Here is a 21,574-nt window from a genome sequence, read left to right as displayed (position 1 = left end):
TTTTGGTTGGCAGCTGAAGTCTCCAAAGTCCTGCAGTGCTGATCTTGTGGAGGGGGGAGCAAAGAGTACGGCTGGGAGGTGACTTGGTGGAAAGCAAGTCCCTGTCCTCGCTGTCTGATCCTAAAAGGGAGCATTTTTTGGAGAGTTATGAGCCTCTCTATAAAGCCTGTGCAAACAGGGCTTTATAAGGCAGCATCACTAATACGAAGCGTAACCTTCCTCCCCACAAACATCCTGATACCCTTTCTGGTGTGAGTTCGGCTTTGTAAGCCAAGCCAATCTGATCAGGAAAATCCTGGGGAGAAAACAAACAAGGAGCCCCAGGAGGAGGCTGAAAGTCGCTTTCCAGAGTCAGAGCAGATGTTGTTCAGTAGACAATGATGCCACAGATGTGCCTTGGCTGGCTGGTCCATACGGACACAGCAGCCTGGCCATGGGGCACAGGAGGCTTTGTCCCCCGGCTCCCGGCTGCCCCGGCCCCATTTCAGTCCCTCTTCCCACAGCAGCTGCTGGGATAGGAGCATCAAAGAGATGGGGGAACCCTCCATGTCACCCTCAGTCACTCCTCCTTCCCCCTCCCCAGGCCATAAGATGGCATTTCAGGGTCAGCTCCTTTTGTCCTGGTGCTGGAGCCAAAGGTTGTGGAGACCCTTTTTCCCGCTCGGGAATGCCGTGCTCCTCCCAGCCACAAAGTCTGCAGCCCCACGCGGGGGGCAGAGCCCGAAGCCCCAGGGAAAGCACTCCTTTTCTCAAAATTTTATTTCCTTTCCACCTCTCAGCACTGCCGCAGCCGCGTCAGTCCTGTCCCGTCCCGTCCCCCCCCCGATAATGAGCTGTTGTCTTGTGCAGCATTGAGAGCTAAGTAAGCATGAAAAATTGGAACAATAAAGAAGTAGTTCTGGGACAGCAAAGCCCCTTGTTTGACAAGGCTAATTCCACACCCCCCAGCCTCATTTTCTTTCAGCCACCTTCCCCCTCCTTGCTCCTCCTTTATTAAATGAACTGGCTTTTATTGGGGTGGAAGCTGGGTTTCCTTTTCCCCTCTTGCCTCTCTCTCTGTTCACATGTAATTTGGAGAGTTAATCTCCTCAGGCAGGAAATGTTGTTTCTTTCACTCTTTCTCTCCGGCCCTTTCCATTTGGCTCTTTTAATTGGGGCCCAGACCAAGGAAATGGCCACACCACAGAGTCCAAGCAGGAAGAGGGCTGTTTCTGTTGAGGGGCCCTGAGCATCCTTCCCTACTGCCCCGGCTCATGTCCTCCCCTTCAGCAGATGCACCCTTGGGCCAAGGGTGGGGGTACCCAGCTCCCTTGGCTGGCTGAACACCCCGGCTGGCCTGGAGGTGTTGGTTGGCATTTCTGCTTCTTTTCTGAACTCCTCTTCCCGCTTAGGTCAAGTCACCCAAAGGTTTCAAGACATAGCATCACCCAGGGCCATCTCCCCCAGCTCTCCGGCAGTATGAAGGCACTTGGCTGCTAATATTTTCTGTGGAATCTCTTTGAAAGACATGACATCGTAAAACCTCATGGCAATTCTCCAGATTTTTCTTGAAGCTTTTCACCCAATTTCTTTCAAAGAAAGTAATTCCATTTTAATGAAAAATAGAGAGCTGGGTGTCTCCTGCCACCCTCTATCTGTCTTGTCTCCTCAGGCTGAAGCGGATTTACAGCAGGCCTTCTTGCTGGCTGTGAGCACGTGGGACACGTGGCCCAGTGTGGACATTATCTTGGGTGGTGCCAGTGGATATAACTCATAGCACAAGTAACCATGATTGATAGTAGTATGAGACTTGATTGCTCAACGGTTGCTAGATGAGGGCTTCCTTCAGAAAAGACAAATAGAATTGCAATCCATGCCTCACATAAATGCAGGGCAAGACCTTGTTGAGCTTTTTTTTAATAGAGAATCCCAGGAAGCTGCTGGAAACTCACAGGAGAAACCCTTCCTAGAGCAGAGCACCAGTGCGCGTGGGGAAGCACGAGGAGGCTTGGAAGGCTTGTGTGTAACCTGCTCCCGGTGGCCCTGCCTTGGCAGGGGGTTGGACCAGATGATCTCCAGAGTTCCCTTCCAACGCTAATGATTCTGTGATTCAGTGTGATTCCATGTGATTCTCTGATAGGAACTGGTCTGGTCTGCTGCTCAGAGCTGAGTCCTACATCCACCATGCCCTTGGGATGGCAAGGTATGCTGGAAACATGGCTCTGGGACACCCTTCATGCCTCCTGCACCAGCCCTTGGCTGCGTCCAGCTCCTCCAGAGACCCGGATAGGGGCGATGAAGCACGGCTGCTCCTGGTCAGCCGCTGACAGGCTGGGAAGCTCTGGAGACTCTAGTCTCTTACTAACCACAGTTTGGCCTGAATGTTCCCAGCTCTCTGGCAGCCAAAAGCTTTTGGATTGCTCTTTGGCACTGTTCATCACTCCCAACAGGGCAGTGATTCATGCCTGGAGGCTAATTATCAATCACTGAATTCCTCATCCTTTTCTAGATAACCTCTGGAGGAGTGGATGGGCTGGGGCTGCACATTCATCACCTGCCATAACCCAGGAGATTCAATGCCAGTGCAGATGGCATCAGTGTCCTGCACCAGTGGGGGATGCCTGCTGCAGGACAGGCATCACCATGCACCATGGCTCATGGCCACGGGGTGCCCTGCTGAGGAAAATCGCATGCTGAGCATGCCACGCGTGGCAGAGGAGGCTGGGCTCTGAGCACAGCAGCTGGGGTTTAGGAGTAGATAACCAGATCCTTGGCATGAATTGATGCTGTCCTGGGGAGAGCAATGCTTTGCTGGTCCGTACTGTGTGAGTATCCAGCCTCTGAAGTGGGAGATTAGGTGACTCAGGACAGGGATACCTCAAATGGGTTTATCCTCGCTCATATGTGAACCAAGACGTGTCTGGCAGTAGCTGGAGAGAGGGAAAAGGGATGCCACTGGACGCAGAAGTAGCTGTGACCCACAGGCTATCTGCCATCTCCTCTCTCACCTATCTGGGGACACTCTTAGTCCAGTGAGGTCCTCAGTCTCCAGGAAGCTCAGCTCCCACAGAGCACACGAACCAAGGGGACAGACTTTTCTCGAAGGCATTTAAGGCTCCTCCCTGTGCCCTGTGTCTCTGCATGGGGACTCAGGAGCGGTCCCCGGGCTTTTCCTGGTGCTGGCTGCGGAGCAGGCATGGGCTGTGTGTGGGTCATGTCTCAGTAACCAACCTTGGGGCTGCAGGTGGACCGGGCTTTGCAGAGACAGGTTGATCTGGGCATGCAGGAAATGGCCACATCCTGCCTACAGTGGCACTGGTGTAATTTCCTGCACAGGTGCTGAGGAACTTCTTCCACATGCATTCCGATGAGGTGCATAAAAAGCACCTCACTATGCACTTCATCTGGGTGCATGTAAGTCCTTTTATTTAAAGCAGAGAAAATTAAATCCTGGCAGCATCCCCTTGGGCTCCCCTTTCAGTGCAGCCTCAGTGCTTCACCTTCATTTACCCAAAGCTTGACCACTTGGAGCCAGGTAAGAGTGACTGTGCTAGGCTTTGGGCATGCTATGGAAAGCCAAGAAAGGAGCAGGAGCCTCCCTAGGCAGGGGCAGGGCTGGACTGGACACAGCCATGCTCCCTCCATGCTATTGCAGCATCACATGAGGCTGGTCCCTGGGTTGTAGGATCCAGGCACAAGTGAGAAGCTGAGTTCTTTGGGCCCATCCCCAGCTGCTTTGGGATGCTCATGGCTCAGGACTCAGATCAGGAACAGGCAACAGGGGCTCCTGGCAGCAGGACAGAGACAGAGGGGCTGTCCAGGGGCTCACAGTGATGATATGGTGCTGCTGCGTACAAGTGAGGCCAGTTGATGTTACCCATGGGTGGTAGGTGATGGAAACATGTGGCAGAAGCTTCTCTTTGCAGAGCCTGGCCAAGATGGAGCCAGCCCTGTGCCAGGACAGTGGGGCTGAGCAGGAGCTGCAGCACACGTGGCTGAGCATCACTGTTGCAGAGGGACTCCACGGCCTTGCCCTGGCGTGTGAGGGACGCAGGATGGTATGTCTTGCCCAGAGGGCAGGGAGGAGAGGGTTAAACCTCTCCGCCAGGTCTGTGGCTCTTGCAGAAGATGATGCCACGCTCTCCAGCTCACCCCTGCCGCCTTCCCCCTTCCTCCCCACTGCCCGTCAGAGCTCTGAATAGGGAATTAGTTTTGCCTGCGTTTAGACCTCTTAATTAGCTATTCTTGTTGCTGGTCTGGGGAAGAGGAGGGGCGAGAGGAGACCCTCAGCACCCCCAGCTGAGCCCTGGCCCTGCTCCTGGAGCAGCACAAAGGAGCCCAGCAGGAAGAGCCATCAGAGGGCGCTGGGGACGCCAGGACCTGTCAAAGCTTGTTTCCCACCTTCCACAGCCAAGCTTTTCTATCCCAGCCAGGAGACAGCCTGCCTTAATTGGGCTGAAAATCTAATCATTTGTACCTCCGGGCCTGGGAAGGGGGCAGGGGTGGCTGTGCAGAGCCGGGAGGCTGGGAGAGGGCTGGAAGGATGCAGGAGGTAGGAGGAGGGATGGGAGCAAGGGGGAAGCGTGCAATGAGGAAAGGAAGGATGGAGATGAGGCAGGAGTGCCAGGAAGCACAAGGGCTTGTGGAGGAGCTGAGAGGACAGGGAAATCATTCTTTTAAGAAGTAAAATAGAAGTAATTCCTTTGAAAAGAGGAAACAGAACAAAAGTGAGGAACTGAAGGGTGGAAGGGAAAGAGAGCAGCAAAACACCCATTAGCCACTTTTCCTGACCCCCATCTCCACTGACAACCCAGCCAAGGCTGCCCTTGTGGTCCTCACCTGTCCCGTCAACACCCAGAGTCTGAGATGTTCCTGTACCGCAGGTATCGTGTGTGCGCAGCCCCGCTCCCATCTCAGCATCTGCTTTGTTATTTGGCACTGTTCATCTGCCCCTTGGGTGCCCGAAACTTACCTCTTCCACCTCAAAATCACATGTGCAAGCCTTGCCCAAAAGAGAAGAGCAGGAAAACTATTCCCGGGAGCAGCCATCACTGACACTCATGGGACAATGACTGCTCCAGCAGCCATGCTCCTGATTTATCTCAGTGAAAGGGTTTCCAAAGCTCCGGCTGCCCGCGCTGCCTGTGACACTGGGGTAGGGCGGGGGGTGACAACCACCATGCCGAGCGAGCAGTGAGGGACATGCAGACCATTCAATTGCTCGTGCTAGCAGTTTCCTCAGCACTGTATGTTTTCACCAATACTCTCAAGACACACTTTTCTAACTGCCCTCTGTTTAATGTGAGAATGCTTTGTGTCTCCAGAATGACGTGCACAACCCCCGGTTCTGCAGGTGCATGGTCCCTTTCCTGGGGTTTATATATAGAAACCATATTCTCCCTACAGTTCCTTCATCAGCTCATCCAAGCTTTGGTCCTTATTCCTTCAGTGTCTTATCCATTTTTCATTTTTTTTTTCTCCACGACAATCTATCAAAAACCAAAACCAAAACCCAAAGTCAAAGTCTCTACCAGAATTTTACTCCTTCTCCTTCAAGGAGATCCAGAGCTTCATGCGCATGAAAGGGAGAGTGAAGGAAACACCCTGCCCCATCCCGTGCCCCAGCCTACCCATGTGCACTGCACCATGGCCAACTAGCAGCCAGACAGCAGCTGGGTAAACTGGTGTGAACCACCAGTGCCAGTCCCCTGTAATCACAAGCAGCAAAGTCCAGTGCTTGTAGCGCATGCTTCCAAGCTCCCTGCCCAGCAACCTAATCCAGAGGCACGATAGCAAGTGCCAGACTAGAAGGTGCAGAGATTTTATTGCTGGGAGTCAGGAAGAGCAGATGCTCAGCAGTACCCCTCTCCTGGTGGGGCAGGCAGGAAGGGCAAGTCAGGTATTTGTCTTGGTGCTCATCCATCCCAGGAGACCCTCAGTGTGCAAGGAAAGGACAAGCCCAAAGGGTTCATGGGCTTGTGAATGGGTCCAGGCATAACGGGCCAGGAACTGCTAACCTTGCAGCAGCAGCAGCACCTCTGGGTGGTCATGTGCAATAAGAAGGGTTTCAAGCCCTGGTTTCAGAGGGTTGGTTTGGGAGAGGCTGACTGGGGGTGAGGTGATGCAGGAGAGCCCACAGCTAGGACAAGGCAGGACCCCCACCACTCTGCGGGGTGCCATCCTCTGCACAAGACATCTGTGGATGCAGCTGCAGAGAGCAGCAGAACAGGATGCAGCGGGTACAGGTCAGCTGAGGTAGTGTTACCCCAGCCAGTGATGATGATAAAGGACAGGCAGATAGAGGAGGCCACTGCCCTTGTAATACCCTTCCATTTTCTAGCATCTGATGCTTTAGCATCCACGACTTCCTGAGCCAGGAGCGGTCTGCGTGCCATTGCCCATCACGGCCACCACGCAGTCTGTCCCCAGTGAATTTGTCTAATCTCATTTCAAAGCCATGTGTATTTTTGGCCTGCACAGCATCCTGTGGCGATGAAGTCCACAATTTAATTACATGTCATGTAGGATAGTAATGCCTTTGGTCTGCATGGAACCCAGGGCCAGCTCGTTTCGTTCATAACTTCTCCTGTAACCTCAGCTTCCTGATTCCAGTGGAAATAAGTCAGCAAAATGCTGGGACTCCCGTGACTGGTGTCTTTTTAGCTAGAGGAGTCTTTGGAGGCATACGGCCAGGGCTGACCTTGGCAGAGAGCATGGGGATTCTCAGGGCGAGCAGTATGCCCTGGCCAGTGGGGTGGAGGGGCTGGGCTGGGTGATGCTGCTCAAAGTGGGGAGAGGATCAGAGAGACCTGTATGGGGTCAAGGACAGCAACCTCAAGGGGCAGCTCTGGTTGGAGGCATGAAGCCTGGGGCAAGGAGTCAGTGGTCTGTGACATCAGGGCAAGGTCACAAAGCAAAGCAGAGGCGCAAGAAAAGAAGCAGAAGCGATGGAGCTTACTCCTGAGCTGAGCAGAGCTGTAGTGGGGGAAACCTGGAGCATAGAATCCCAGACTGGTTTAGGTTGGAAAGGACCTTAAGATCATCCAGTTCCAACCCCCTGCCATGGGCAGGGACACCTTCCGCTAGAGCAGGTTGCTCCAAGCCCCGTCCAACCTGGCCTTGAACACTGCCAGGGATGGGGCAGCCACAGCTGCTCTGGGCAACCTGTGCCAGCGCCTCAGCACCCTCACAGGGAAGAGCTTCTGCCTAGGAGCTCATCTCAATCTCCCCTCTGTCAGGTTAAAGCCATTCCCCCTTGAATTATCCTGTTCAGCTTGTCTGCAAAGCCCGGCTCCAGCACAGCCAGTCTCCAGCAAGGTCCCAGTCAGTGCTCCATACCTCCTGGCGCAGATGTGAGATTCAGATTTATGTTGTCTCTTATTTGTGATACTATTGCTTCTGGCTTTGTGCAGGAGTCAAGAGTGCAAGAGCACAGCAGGAGCCCTGGTGGTGTCCAGGAGCTGATGGGCCAAGGCCTGTGGATGTCTGAAGGCACTGACAAGCACGACTGTCAGTTGACTTGGATAATTTAAGTTGACTTGAATAATGAGGAACGTCCTTTGACGCAGAAGGTCAATAAATCACTCACTCACTGGACAAAACCTGCCAACCCCCTGCTGCAACCTGGAGCAGCTTCAGGCCTGGGCTTCACATCAGAGTGGAGGGAAGGGCAGTTTGCTCTCGTATCCTCACTCTTCTCCAACAAGGAGCTCATATCCTCCTTGCCCACAGCACCCTGCCTACTGACACCCCCAGGTGCAGTGTGCTGTAAGAGGTCACCTCCTCCTACCCCTTCCTCACCTTCACTCTCCAAGTCGCAGCCAGGGGCTGGAGCACCACTGGGTCTGGAGGATGCTGAATGAGATTTTTCAGATTAATATTTTATTGCTTTTTTTGGTAAACGCAGATTCGGAGCAGTTAATGCTTGTCCTGAATTTAGATCAAATTAAGAACAGGTTCCTCTGGAGAAAAGGAAAAGTCTGGAAAGATTTCATTCAGACATCAAAAAAAGAAATAATTCCTATGGACATTGACAGGCTGAGAGAGCTGGGCTTGTTCAGCCTCGAGAAGAGAAGGCTCCTTAAGGGGAGACCTTAGAGCAGCTTCCAGTGCCTGAAGGGGCTACAAGAAACCTGGAGAGGGGCTTTGGACAAGGGCATGTAGGGGCAGGACAAGGGGGAATGGCTTTAACCTGCCAGAGGGGAGACTGAGATGAGCTCTTAGGCAGAAGTTCTTCCCTGTGAGGGTGCTGAGGCGCTGGCACAGGTTGCCCAGAGAAGCTGTGGCTGCCCCATCCCTGGCAGTGTTCAAGGCCAGGTTGGACACAGGGGCTTGGAGCAACCTGGTCTAGTGGAAGGTGTCCCTGCCCGTGGCAGGGGGTTGGAAGTGGATGAGCTGTAAGCTCCCTTCCAACTCAAACCAGTTTGGGATTCTATGATGCTATGATTTCCACCCAGGTAGTGAAGCAGAGCTGGTTGCAGATGCCGAGGGAAAGCCCAGTTGCAAGGGCGAAGGTGCAGTTGTCCTTCCCCAATGCCTCCCAGCCTCTTGGAACTGGTGCTTGTGTCCCTTCTGCTGTGGCATGTGTCCTGCTTCCCATGCCATCCTGCAGCAGCCAGATTGATGGGCAAGGGCTGCACAAGAGTCTCCTTGGAGTCAGGAAGCCCTGACTGCTGAGGAACACTGTCAGGGTGCTGGGGCTTCCTCCCCTCGTCTGCCCTCTCTGCCTGCTGGCGTCTGTGCCCAAATGAGCCCCTCTGTTTGTAGGGCTCTGAAGGTGATGATCCGAGGATTTTGGTTTCTTTACGAGTTTTTGATGAAGAAATCATCATTTCTGCTGGTGGATCCCGTAGCCCACGGAGGGCCAGCCTGGATGGCATGAACAGGAGGGATTTCTCACCACGGAGGAAAGGCACTGAAGAGCCCATCCTCACACTGGAGCAGACATTCCACAGTTCTCCTGAGCCTGATGTTATTCCTTCCCTCTGCTGCTGCCCTCTGAATCGCCCATCAGGACAAAGGCCACATCAAAGCATCAGCTGCGCCAAGAGCATTTCTCTCTCACTCTTTGTGGTGCCCTCCAGGGCTGACAAAAGACCGAGGAGCTTCCGGAAGCAAATCCCAGTCGTGCAGCAAAACACCCCAGGTTGGAGCAGCAGCTCCTTGCACCCAACACAGGCTGCACGGGACGGGAGGGGAGCGGGAGCCAGGCTCAGCTCTGCCGCTCCTGCATTTGAACTCCTTCGCCACTAACTTTCCAGCTGGAGGGAATGACTGACAGAGACTGATGGTGTCTCTGCCTGTGTGTAATCTTAGAGCCGGCTGGATTTGGGAAATCTCTTTCACTGCTTTAAAAAAATAAGCAAGCAACTAGACCGAAGGGTCCCGATTAACCGGGAAAATGTGGGCAAAATGCAAGCGCCTTCTCAGGTTCTCACCCCTGTGAAGGAGCCATGCGGAGCTGCCCACTGGAGCCTGAGTGCCAGGGAGGCACCAGTCCTGACCACCCCACAGCCTGCCAACAGCTCCTGGCTGCCCAGCCAGAGCTCCCCTCCAAACCACCCAGCTCTGGAGAGGTCTCTGGATGAGGAGCGCTTCACGGGGAGGTCCTAGAAGCCCTCCCCTGCCTGCTCCTGCCTGCCCTGCTCTGGGATGCTCATGCCCTACACTCCGCAACAGCTGCTTCCCTCCTGGACTTCACACTCCTCAGGGGCTGAAGGGAGAGTTACAACCAGTCTGAGATGACGTTATTACGTTTAGTTGTTCTCCACAGACAGGCTTTTTCAAACAGGAATTTAGGGAGGATTTGGCACCCTCTGCCTGCTTCCTTCCCACAGGGTCCCTGAGTCACCCGGCCCTGTGTTTATCTCCTGACATCTCCACAGCATCTTAGGGACAAGTAAAGCTGGAACTGAATCAAGAGAAAACCAGTTCACTGGCAGAACACAGCTGAGAGAAAGCTGCATGGGTACAACATTAACTTCCCCAGGGAGTTGACCAAAGCCTACAGAAAGCTGGAAAGCTGTAGTTCCCACAGGTTTTGAACAAGGTAGCAGGGTTTCCAGCCTGCACTCAGGAGAGATGGGATGCTGCTGTGTGTCTTGTGTTAGAAAGACCTTTGTCAAACATTACAACCTTGTCTTCCGTAGCTAAAATAAATGGAATTTGCAGCCTGGGGTGAGAAATGCGGGGGGGACATCTGCAGCAGTGAGTGTCCTGGCTGCCTGGTGATAAGGCTGTGGGAGAAAACAGGGTTGAGAAGCTGGAGATTGCACCAGCTCTGAGCTGCAGAGGATGCTCTGAACATCCCTTGTTAGACCCTGCAAGAAGGGTTCCAGCATGAAAAGAAATCTCTTCTACAAGGAGAATCACCTGGACAGCAGCACCCTGCTCTGCCCCTCCTGGCTTTGGGACAGTGGTAATCACTCCCAGGGACTAAGCTCAGCCCAGCGTTGGGTTCCCTGAGATTTAAAGACAAAAGGAACTTGTTCCTCCTGCAGCCAGTGTGGAGCTGACACTGATCACACTGTGGGGCAGGAGGTAGGGATCAGAGGGTGAAGTGAATGGGAGAACTCCACAGCAGAAGTGTCTTCCCCAGAGCAAGCATGAGGCCACTTACCAACATAGGATCCTATTATCCATCCTGTGTCAGCCCATGCCTCCTGCTGCCTTCCATTAGCTTCTCCTGGGAAGGGACCCATGTCTGTGCAGTGAGAAATGTCCCTCCTGGAGCTACATGAAAAAGGAGGAAGCAAACTCATGGAGCTTCTCTCTGACTGACCCTTGCCCCTTGTTGTCCAGGAGAAGTACCAGAAGTACCAGTTTAATTTACCAGAATTAAACCTTGCATGTACTCTCCAAGGATTGCTCTGGCCTCCACAGATGTTGGCTTAGTGAGTAATGGGCCCAGCTCCTCAGAGACGCTGAGGTGATTTAAGCTGTCTGACCCCCCTAACCCTGCGCTCCTCTGATGTCCATGCCCCGCTAGGGCAGTGCTACCAGGAAGAGATGCCTCTTCTTGGGGGACACTCTGGGATGATTAGGTCAAAGTAGCTCTCAAAGAAAGACCCAGAAGTTCTGTGCAGGGATGTGAGCTCGGAGCAGGGTTCTCCAAGACCCTGCAGTGTGCCAGGAAGACAGCTGCAGATGCAGCATGGCAGGTCACCCAGGTCCCTTGGAGCCTCATCATGGAGGAGTCCTGGAGTAGCAGTACATTGGCTGGCGCAGCAGCAGTTCAGCCTCTGTGCAGCTGAATGTGAGTGTCTGAACCACCCCGGGGGGTTGGCAGCCAGCGCTGAGCCCTGTCCTGGTTGTAAGCTGGAGCTCCGTTGGCTCCCTCCGTCACACACCAGTTAGTTACAGCCACAACTTGGTACCCCTGGGACTATCATCACTGTGGTGCTCCCTTGGACCTCAAGCTTACCATGGTGGGACATGGGCTGGCGCCCAGGCCTGGGGCACATTGGCTTAGGGGTGGAAGCTTGAGGGCAGGCTTGACCACTCGGATCCATCTTGCCAGAGCCCTATGGGAAGGAGAGCTTGAGTCAGTGCTTGGGGCAGGCTACAGGAGGCAGCAAAAGAACAGTGCTGTGTCCTCCAGCAGTGTTTGCAGGGGGATAGATGTCTGCTAGGAGAGACGTGTGGGGAGTGGGCTGAGGATGGGCTGTAGCTGGATCTCTGGGCCAGCTGCAGATGGAGGAGGTTCCTTGTAGCTGTGCTGGGCAATGGCTGGGTGCATTGTGCAGGGCTGCAGCTTTTCCTCTGTGTCTGCATGGCCAGAGCTCCCATCACCGGCTGCCAGGTCCCCCTGCATTCCAGAGTGGCACAGGGCAGAAGGCAGGGCTTGTCAGAGTGGGAAGGAAGGGAAAGGGTGGCAAATGTGGCAAAGCCTTGTGTCACCTGGGACTGGTCATTTGGCTTTGGTTTACACTGGCAGCAATGTGCTCTCCCCAGAGAGTGGCTCCAGAGTCCCTGACCCAAGCTGCACCCCAGCGTGGCCATGCACCCAACGCATGTCCCCAAGGCAGGATCTAGCCCTTTTATTTGGGACATCTTCAAAAAATAGCTGCCCTGAGCAGTTCTCCCTGCCTTGGACTAGTGCTGACAGAGACTGCCACGTACCACATGACGTGGCAGCATCGCTCTGTGTCAACACATGTGGTGACAGATGTATGCCAAGTGGGTAGAGATCTTGGAGCTCCATATTGTTGTTTTTTAATGTTGGCAGCTGTCCAGGGATCATTCCTGGTCTCTGAGCTGAGGCGCGTTCCTTCGGGTCCCCTGGGAGAAGGGAGCTCACCCTGGTGAGGACTCCATCCCGACGTCCTGGCTTCTGCCAAGCCCTCAGGCTGTGCGGTGGAGACTTTGGGCTGGCAGGGGGTCAGGAAGGTCAAACTGCTCCACTGGGGACTTCCCTTCCGCAAATTCCCTTGCTAAAGGGTGAGGTCTCCTGCCCTGGGCCACAACAACTGATGCATGTGATGCAAAGTGCTGATGGTTGCAGTGAGACAGCCCTCCTTCTGTCTTCCTGCAATGCCAGCACCTGCCCAGAGGACACCAGCCCAGGCAGTACGGCCCATTCAGTGGCAAATGTTATGGTCACTGTGAATGGATTGAGACCAACAAAACCTTTTGCTCAGGGCAGCCTTCTCCACCACCTCAGGCATCGCCTGGTTTTGTAGGTCACAGCAAATGGGATGTAATCAACCCCAGGCTGTAAGGGAAGAGGGAGGAACCCCCTACTTGAACTTCTTCACATGTAATGGCAATAGGGTAGGTTTTCCTGAAGCATTTAGGACATCTGGCACTACTGGAAATGTTCCAGAGTTTGGGCAAGACTGTTAACTGGAACCAGCAGAGCAATTGTTGGCTGTCGGGGACAGCAGGGAAATGGGCGGCTGGAGGGAGCAGGATCAAGTGTGGGATACCAAGGTGCTGCATCCAGCGTGCAGCCACAGTGCAGACAGCAAAGGATGAACTCCAGGCAGCTGATGGGCACTGGAAGGTGAAGCTACACAGAAAACAGGGAGATATGGTGCCAGGCATATGCCAGGAAACCAGCTGGGATCATACATGGGTGAGGCAGCGAGGGATGGGGCACAACACCGTGATGCCAAGAGGAAGAAAGTGATGAGGAGCTTGAAAAACAGATAAATACTTCGTGATAAGAACAAAAAAAGGATGCTAGGAAGCTCAGAATGGTTAAACCACCCTACTTGGTACAGGGAAAATCTATTTCTGAGGTACAAGTAATCCCCTCCCTGGAGCTTCGGGGATGTTTTTTCTTTTCCATCAGCTCTTTGGCACATCTGAACTTGTTGCAGTTGAGCGCCAAGGCGGTGCTGAGCTCCCAGGAGCATGAGGAGGTTCTATCAGCTCAGCTTCTCAGAGGAGACCTTTGCAGATGCACTGCACTGGGGCAGCACTGGGCAGCTGAGGAGGTTTGGTCGGGGCTGGTGGCCCATGGTGGTAGAGGAGGGAGCTGGGAGCGGAGTTTAAACCCCTAAAGCAGGGTTTTTTCTCTTCCCATCCCATTCCTGAGCCCATCCTATTGCGATAGGAAGAGAAAGCTGCGAGCTGGTGAACAACTGCATTAACACCAGGACTACTGGACTACTTACAGAAATTAAACTTAAGTAGGTCTGTGATGAAAACAAGGAACACTATGTGATTGTGTGTCCCATATGGGGTCAAATCCCCTCTGCTTCACCAGCCGCCCATAGGCTCAGAATCCCTCCTGCTCCCTGCAGGCCACAGGGAAGCAGCGAGCCCTGAGCTGCTGTGGGAGTGGGAGGCTGCTCCGTGGAGTCCTGCCAACCACTTGCCATGGCATACTTTGGGAACCGCTCCTTTAGACATACTGACGAGAGCAGGGTAATGTATTTCTACTGGAAAATAAACATATCTCTAATGAAAACCTGGTGCACCATCATTTAGTCTTTTTTCCTTTTTTTTTTTTTTTGTTCCTAAAGTGAAAATTAGAGATTCTGTCTTGTCAGACCCAAGCCGTTCCTCATCCTTGCCATGCCAGCCCATCAGCATTATTTCTCAAGCATAAAGAGAGCCTGGAAAACTTAAACAAGCAAAGAGAAAGCAAGAGAAAAACCCAAAAGAGACAAAAAACATTTGGCTGGAAGTTCCTCCTCTCCTCTCCTGTCCTCTCCTGTCCTCTCCTGTCCTGTCCTGTCCTGTCCTCTCCTCTCCTCTCCTCTCCTCTCCTCTCCTCTCCTCTCCTCTCCTCTCCTCTCCTCTCCTCTCCTCTTGCCTTCCCTGCCCTTGCCTCTCCTTCCCTTCCCTTCCCTTCCCTTCCCTTCCCTTCCCTTCCCTTCCCTTCCCTTCCCTTCCCTTCCCTTCCCTTCCCTTCCCTTCCCTTCCCTTCCCTTCCCTTCCCTTCCCTTCCCTTCCCTTCCCTTCCCTCCTCTCCTCTCTCCTCTCTCCTCTTCTCTTCCTCTCCTCTCCTATTCTCTTTCCTCTCCTCTTCTCTTCCCTCTTCTCTTCTCTTCCTTCCCCTCTCCTTTCTCATTTTTAGGTTTCCAAGCATGGGCTTCCTGCTCTCTATACTTTTGCGTGGTCAAAGGTGAAGGTGTGGATTTGAAGCTTTTGTGCCTACAGCTGAAGGAATAGGAATGACTTTGTAACAAAGATCATTTTGTTCTGCGTCTTCACCCTGGCTTTGACTTGATTTAGTGCTGCCCGAAGCAAGCTGAAAGATAAAAAACTCTGTCAGTTGAATAAGTGTGTTGCTAAGACAGTATCACGGATGTTTTGCTGCTACTAGGAATTTACTTGGTTGTGGAGCCTTCCAGTGAAAACAGAGTAGGCACTGCCCAAGCTTCAAATGTGAAATAGAAATGCCCTTTTTCGTCACAATATTTTTCAGGTCTTCTTTAGGCGGCAAAAGGATGCCAGATGAGGGACAGGAGCAAAACTAAGCAGTTTGTAACCATTTTAGCCTTCAAAAGGTGCCTTTAACATCACACCTTTCTTCTTACATGGAATCATTTTGATAAGGCTTTTCTGTATGTGATATGTACCCTTTCCAACTTTAAATCCTTTAATGAAGGGCTAGATTGTGAGCTGGGCTATGTGCCCACAGAGAGGGAAGGTAGATGAATGCACAGCACCACTCAGCCTCTCGGTTCATGTTCACAGCCATAAGTAGGATTTTGTCCCAGTGCTTCTGGTCCTGAGGAGAAGAGAACGAAGGGGCTGCCACGGTGGATCCCATGGGTGCAATTAAGCCTTATAATTCCTGCCTAGGGGCTTGTCTTTATTCTCTGTCCCCCTTGAGAAGTTGAGAACACCACCAAGAGAAGTGCTTCACACTGGCCAGCACAGGAGCATGAGGTCAGCCCGCTGCGGGCTGACCGATAGGAAGTTTCCGGGAGTCCTCCAAGCCCACTGCACACTTGGTGCCTCCTCCTGCTGCCTGGGGACGTGACAAGCACTATTTTGCAGGGACCTTGCCTCCGAAAGGGGAAAACTCCTCCAGTCCTCCCTTGAGAGCTTCTGCTCTCCTATGGGGACCTGTCGAAGTGACTTGAGGTGCCTGGAGCAAAGGCATATTTACTGGTGTGGGATTATTCAGAAGTGTTTTTGGAAAGTCCAGGCAACAGCTGAAGGAGTTGAGTTACTCGAGTGCTTTGGATGAAAAACGCTGTATATACGTTGGATTTTATTATTCATAGAATCATAGAATCATAGAAAGGTTAGGATTGGAAAGGACCTTAAGATCATCCAGTTCCAACCCCCTGCCATGGGCAGGGACACCTTCCACTAGAGCAGGTTGCTCCAAGCCCCGTCCAACCTGGCCTTGAACACTGCCAGGGATGGGGCACCCACAGCTTCTCTGGGCAACCTGTGCCAGCACCTCACCACCCTCATAGTAGAGAACTTCTTCCTTATATCTAACCTGAGCTTCCCCTGTTTCAGTTTGAACCCATCACCCCTTGTCCTATTGCTAGAGTCCCTGATGAAGACTCCCTCTCCAGCACCCTTGTAGGCCCCCTTCAGATACTGGAAGGCTGCTATGAGGTCTCCATGCAGCTTCTCTTCTCCAGGCTGAACAGCCCCAATTTTCTTAGCCTGCCTTCCTACAGGAGGTGCTCCAGTCCCTGATCATCCTCGTGGTCGTCCTCTGTACTTGCTCCAACAGCTTCATGTTCTCCTTATGTTGTTGACACCAGAACTGCACACATTACTCCAAGTGGGGTCTCACGGGAGCAGAGTAGAAGGGCAGGATCACCTCCTTCAACCTGCTGGTCACACTCTGGGAACACAGCCCAGCACACAGAGGGTTCTGGGCTGTGAGCACACACTGAAGCTGGCTCACGTTCAGTTTCTCACTGATCAACACCCCCAAGCCCTTCCCCGCAGGGCTGCTCTGAATCACTTCTCTGCCCAACCCGTAGCTGTGCCTGAGATTGCCCCGACCCAGGTGTAGGACCTTGCACTTCACGTTGTTGAACTTCATGAGGTCATTCCAATGACAGTGAGATGTTAATCCCCTTGAGGGGGTTTAGGAAGGCAGCAGTGCCAGCAGCAGCACACCTCACTGCATGACTGCCCATTCCTGGCTCCCGGGTGTCTCTGCCTGAGCTGCTTGTTTCTTTGAATTCCAACACTGCTGAGACACTGGTGTCTCCCACCCCAGTGCAGGCAGTGCCCATCTGCCCAGCTTTGCTTCAAGCATCACATTGGGGTCAGGAAGTTGGTCATGAAAGTGTTTTCCTGACAATACTCAGTACCAAGGGGTAACAATACCCATCTCCTTTACAAATTGCTTTGAGAGCTAATGCTAAAAGAGCAGGGGAATGGTGGTGTTTCATGGCTCTATTGCAGAGTGTGGCCCAAATGAGTGAAGAAGTTCAGCAGATAACCCAAGCCGGGATCATGTCAGGAATACACAGCAAAGGAAGAAAGGCTGGATACATTTAAAACATGTGCTTTAATCCCATAACTGGAATGCAGGGTGGCTGGCCCTGAGCAGCAGCTTTGTCTCCCTGAAGTCCAGCGGATGCTCTGGCTTTATGCGGACTCAGGGCTGGATCACTGGCCTCACCATTTTTGGGGGGGTTTGTTTTCTTTCCCAACATTTGGTGTTTCTGGGATGATGAAGAGGCCGAAGGCTGGGGGACATGCTCCGTTCGTTAGTTTGCTGGGTGAAGCTGGCTCTGCAGATGCTCAGCATGCAGCAGTGGGGTGCTCTTGGCTGGCCTGGCACTGCAGCCCATCACTTTGCCTGGTGGGTCACCAGCACATGGTGGTGAGATCTTGACCGTGGTCTGCGTTGCTCCCTCCCCGTGCCCTGCCTCGGCCCCAGTGGGTAGTTGGTTATCTCATGCCCCTGGGAGGGAGTGACTGGCATGGACAAGAATGTTCTTACACACTGTCAGCCTGGAGGAACCAGCTGTGTGTCCAATTCCTGGACATGGTTCAAGTGTGACCTCAGTGCCAAGCAATGTGGAGGTAAAGGAGGTGAGAAGGGTTGGGGTTTGTGCTGTGTGGACACACACCAGGCTCCCACCCTCTGTGCCTCAATAGTGGTGGGTCTAGCTCTCCACCAAGAGCTTTAGCCCCACACCATGGAGAAGGGGGTGAAGAAAGATCCAGTGATGTCACACCAAGTGCACAGCAGGATGCAGGGACATTCTCTCTCGAGTGAGAGGGATGCTGCTGGAAGGCTGTAACCTCCCTTGCAGAGCGTGCCGCGATGCTGGAGTGCACCCGGCGGTGGCATCCGGGTGTGCTGGTGGGATGCGATGCCCTGCTCTCCTTCTGGCTCTGCGTGGAGCTGGAAGAGGGCTTTGGAGGTGGCTTCTGTGGAGTCGGTGGTGGACACCAGAGGCAGAGAGAGGCACGAGCTGCCGGGCAGGTCCGTGCCGGTGCCCAGAGCCCTCCGGGCCGGTGCAGACGGAGGATGATGAGGGCAGGCAGGGGGAGGGGGCATCTTCCGCGTCGGGGGCCACCGCCACCAGCGCAGCGCCTGCCACCGCTGGTGCCGGCCCCGAGCCGCGCTCGCCAGTGGCCGGTGCAGGCGGGGGGGGGAAAGGCTCGGGGTGGGGGGGGGGGGGGAGGGGAGAGGGCGGGCGGCAGGACCCGGCGGGCGCGGCTGCCACTCAGCGCGCGGCGAAAGTGACAGCGGGGGCGGGGCGGACGCGCGCCGGGCGCCGCATATTTAACTTGGGCGGCGGGCGGCGCGCGGCAGATCGCGGCGGGCGGGCGGAAGGCGAGGGAGGGGGCAGCCGTGCCGTGCCGTGCCGTGCCGTGCCGTGCCGTGCCGTGCCGTGCCGTGCCGTGCCGTGCCGTGCCCAGCCGAACCGAGCCGAGCGGCGCCGAGCCCAGCCGAACAGAACCGCGCGGCACTGAGCCGAGCCCAGCCGAACCCAGCCGAGCGGCGTCGAACTTAGCCGAGCGGCACCGAGCCCAGCCCAGCCCAGCCGAGCGGCGCCGATCACAGGCGGCAGCGTAGCGCGCGGAGCCGCGGCTGGATTCGTTGAGCGCGGCGGAGCCGGCCGGGACCCCGGAGCACCGGCAGCGGCAGCAGCATGGGTCGCCGGGGCTGCTGAGCGGTCGAGCCCGCCCCTGCCCGCTGTCGCCGAGGAGCCGTGCGGAGCGGCGGGCGCCGCCAAGGACTGCACTGGCAGCCGGTGCCGGGGACATCTCCCCCATACACACACCCCGTCGCGCCGAGGATGCTCCGGGGGCTCGCGGGCCGCCCCCGCCGCTCGCCATGAGGAGGAGCCCGACCGGGCCGCGGGCGCTGCCGCCGCCGGCCGCCGCCTGAGCCCCGCGTCCCGGCGGTGCCCGCGCAGGGGCCGCCCGAGCGGTCCGCCGTGACCCTCCCCCCCACCCCTCGCCCGGCCCGCCCGGCTATAAAGGAGGGTTTTATTCTCGGGCTCCGGTCTCACGCCAAACCCTGTCACACCGTCTAGACAAGCTGTCGTGGGGCTCGGCCCAGCTGTCACCATGGCGATGGAGACGAGTCCGCTGTGAATTTTGGGGGGGAGCGAGAGAGAGCGGCGGCGGCGGAGGAGGAAGGCTCGGCCGCCGCCGTGCCCTGCCCTGCCCCGCGGGGGAGGCACGGACCCCCCGGCGCTCTCGGCCGCGGCTGGAGCCGGCCCGGCGGGGAGCCCCGGGGAGCTAGCGGCCGCGGAGCGAGCCTCAGATGCGTCTGTCACACAACCCCGGCCGAGCTATTTAAAGTAACGGGCCTCGCCGGACTTTTGTCTCTGCCTATTTATGAGTCCGCGGGAGCTGGCAGGCGCCGCCGGGCAGCGCTAGGAGCCGAGCCCGCGGGGACGCCAGCGGGGGCCCGCCCGGAGCATGACGGCGATCCGGGCGCTGCTGCTCTGCTCCTGCCTGGGGCTGCTGCGCCCGGGGGGCGGGCAGCCCTTCCTGCGGCTGCGACCCTCACCCAGTGACAACCTGCCCGTCAAAGACATCGTGGAGCACCCGGATCCCGAGTACGACCCCAAGGAGCAGGACCTGGACGAGAGGACTCTGCGGAAGAAGCTGGGCAGCCATTTCGACCCCGGCTTCATGGCCGTGGCCGTGCCGGGACCGGCCAACGCGTCGGGCGCCGAGGCGGCGGCGGGGCGGGCGCGGGCGGCGCTGCCGGCGGAGCTGCGGCGGCTGGAGCTGGGCCCGCCCCAGGGACCGCGGCTCAGGGTGGGCAAGAAAGCGCGGCGGAAGGTGCTCCAGTGGCTCTGGGCGTACACCTACTGCCCCGTCCTCTACACATGGAAGGACCTGGGCGTCCGCTTCTGGCCCCGCTACATCAAGGAGGGCAACTGCTTCGCCGAGAAGTCCTGCTCGCTGCCCGAGGGCATGTTCTGCAAGCCCGTCAAGTCGGTCACCAAGACCTTCCTGCGCTGGCACTGCCAGGGCTGGTCCAGCCAGAAGTACTGCACTTGGATCCCGGTGCAGTACCCGCTCATCTCCGAGTGCAAGTGCTCCTGCTAACCCCCCCTGGCCTCGCCCCACCGCCCTGCATCGCCTGCATGTTTTGGGGAAAGGGGCTGTGGATGTTTTCACGCCGCCCAGCGCGGGGTGTTGGGGCGAGGAACCGGGTTGTTTGGTTTTCTTTCTTTTGTTTTTCTGGACTTATTTTAATGTTATTTTATTTGAAAGAGGAAAAGCGAACCCAGGAACTGCAGGGCAGGCCAAAGGCACAGTAAAGCACTACAATCAGATGTCTATTTTTATACGTATATAGCCTTCTAACAAAAGGAAAATAAAAAAAACTTTTTTAAAAAAAAGGGAAGAAAAAAATTACCAGCCGTGTAAATAGAGAGATTTTAAAGGAAAGGGGGGAAATCGCAGCTGTTTTTTATTATTATTATAATTATTGTTATTATTATTATTTTAAAGACATAGGACCACATTTTAAACCCATCCCCACAGAACCTGAGCACTTCCCTGCTGAAGGGAAGGGCAGAGATTTCCTTTAAAGATGATTTTATCAAAAGGAGAAAGGGCGGAAAGGGGGGGTAAAAAGAAGCAAAGCAAGAAACGGCAGCAGCCCCCAAGATGGTTGTTTCTCTGTGCTGTATTTTGTCTTCTTCAGACCTTGTCACCGATGTTTGAACTAATTTTCCACGCTCTCTAGGGTTGTTTTTAAAGTGTATAACGATTAATTCAGGAGGAAATTTTGAAGAAAAGTACAAATCTATGAAAGAGTGGAATCGTTTTGTTGTGTGGGAATACATATAGTCATGTAGAGATGGTAAAGGAAATTTTCTGTGTACAGTTTATTTATTTTTAACGTTTGTGTATAGAAAAAAAAAACCAAAACCAACAAAAAAGCTAGAGATTATGCCAGAAACTATTGGAAATGTTTACTTGAATATTCCTTTAAAAACATATCAATGTAAATATGAGCTATCACTGAGCAGAAAAAAAAAAAAAAAAAAGGCATTTTTAGCAATAAACTCTATCTTTGAAGGAAACCACCCCCGTGGTGCACCGCACTTCCCCACAGGACCCGCAGAGACCCCAGGTCTTGCTCGGAGCAGGTGATGAGTAAAGGGCTTTGGCTGTGTGAATCATGGCATGCTCCCGAGGCTGATGGAGCTCCGCTGGCTTCTGCACCCAGGATCTTGCTCTGGGCTCTGTGTGTTTAACCTGATAGGGAGAGAGAAACAAAAAATGGGGAGAGAAATGGCGTGTAACATGTAAAAAGAGTGCGATGTCCCGGCCAGGAGGTGTCATCTGAAGTCCTTGGGAGACTCTGTGCTCTGTGGCTCTTGGATTCGGCTCTTCTCCCACTGGCAGAGGAAGCGATCGAGGTTACTGCCCTGGCCATCAAAGCGCCTGACACAGCTTGGCAGGCCCGTGTGTGTCAGAGCAAATGTTTTTTCCTCAGCTGCCGCCGCTAGCATAGGAGGGGAGGATGGAGACAAGCCCTGCGCCCAGCCCTGCTGCCATCACGGAGCCCGGGGCCCGGTGTAAGCTGGGGTCAGGAGGAAGTGCTGATCCCACAACAGCTCTGCATGCCCTCAGCTTCCCGCCCTCGTGTGCCGGGGCCGCCGGGACCCTCGCTGCTCTCCCACTGGAGCTCATGGATCTGGGGACAGGGACAGACGTCCGGGCAGGC

At 54.8% G+C, this 21,574-nt stretch overlaps 1 protein-coding gene across 1 annotated transcript; it reads left to right on the top strand.

Annotated features, from left to right (window-relative positions):
* The first annotated feature begins 18,289 nt into the window (after positions 1 to 18,289).
* LOC115606630 (noggin-2-like) lies at positions 18,290 to 20,891 on the top strand. Its single transcript, XM_030482909.1, has one exon. It carries the CDS (start codon positions 19,303 to 19,305, stop codon positions 19,939 to 19,941), a length of 639 nt encoding a protein of 212 aa, XP_030338769.1. The 5' UTR covers positions 18,290 to 19,302; the 3' UTR covers positions 19,942 to 20,891.
* Positions 20,892 to 21,574: the final 683 nt, after the last annotated feature.

Source organism: Strigops habroptila, chromosome 4 (genome assembly GCF_004027225.2).
Source record: "Strigops habroptila isolate Jane chromosome 4, bStrHab1.2.pri, whole genome shotgun sequence".
Lineage (NCBI taxonomy): Eukaryota > Metazoa > Chordata > Aves > Psittaciformes > Psittacidae > Strigops > Strigops habroptila.
Note: the sequence above shows the minus strand (reverse complement) of the source record. Positions and strands in the feature narration are given on the sequence as shown.

Excerpts from the sequence above, each read along its gene's own strand:
- LOC115606630 (XM_030482909.1), top strand. The coding sequence starts at position 19,303 with ATGACGGCGATCCGGGCGCTGCTGCTCTGCTCCTGCCTGGGGCTGCTG.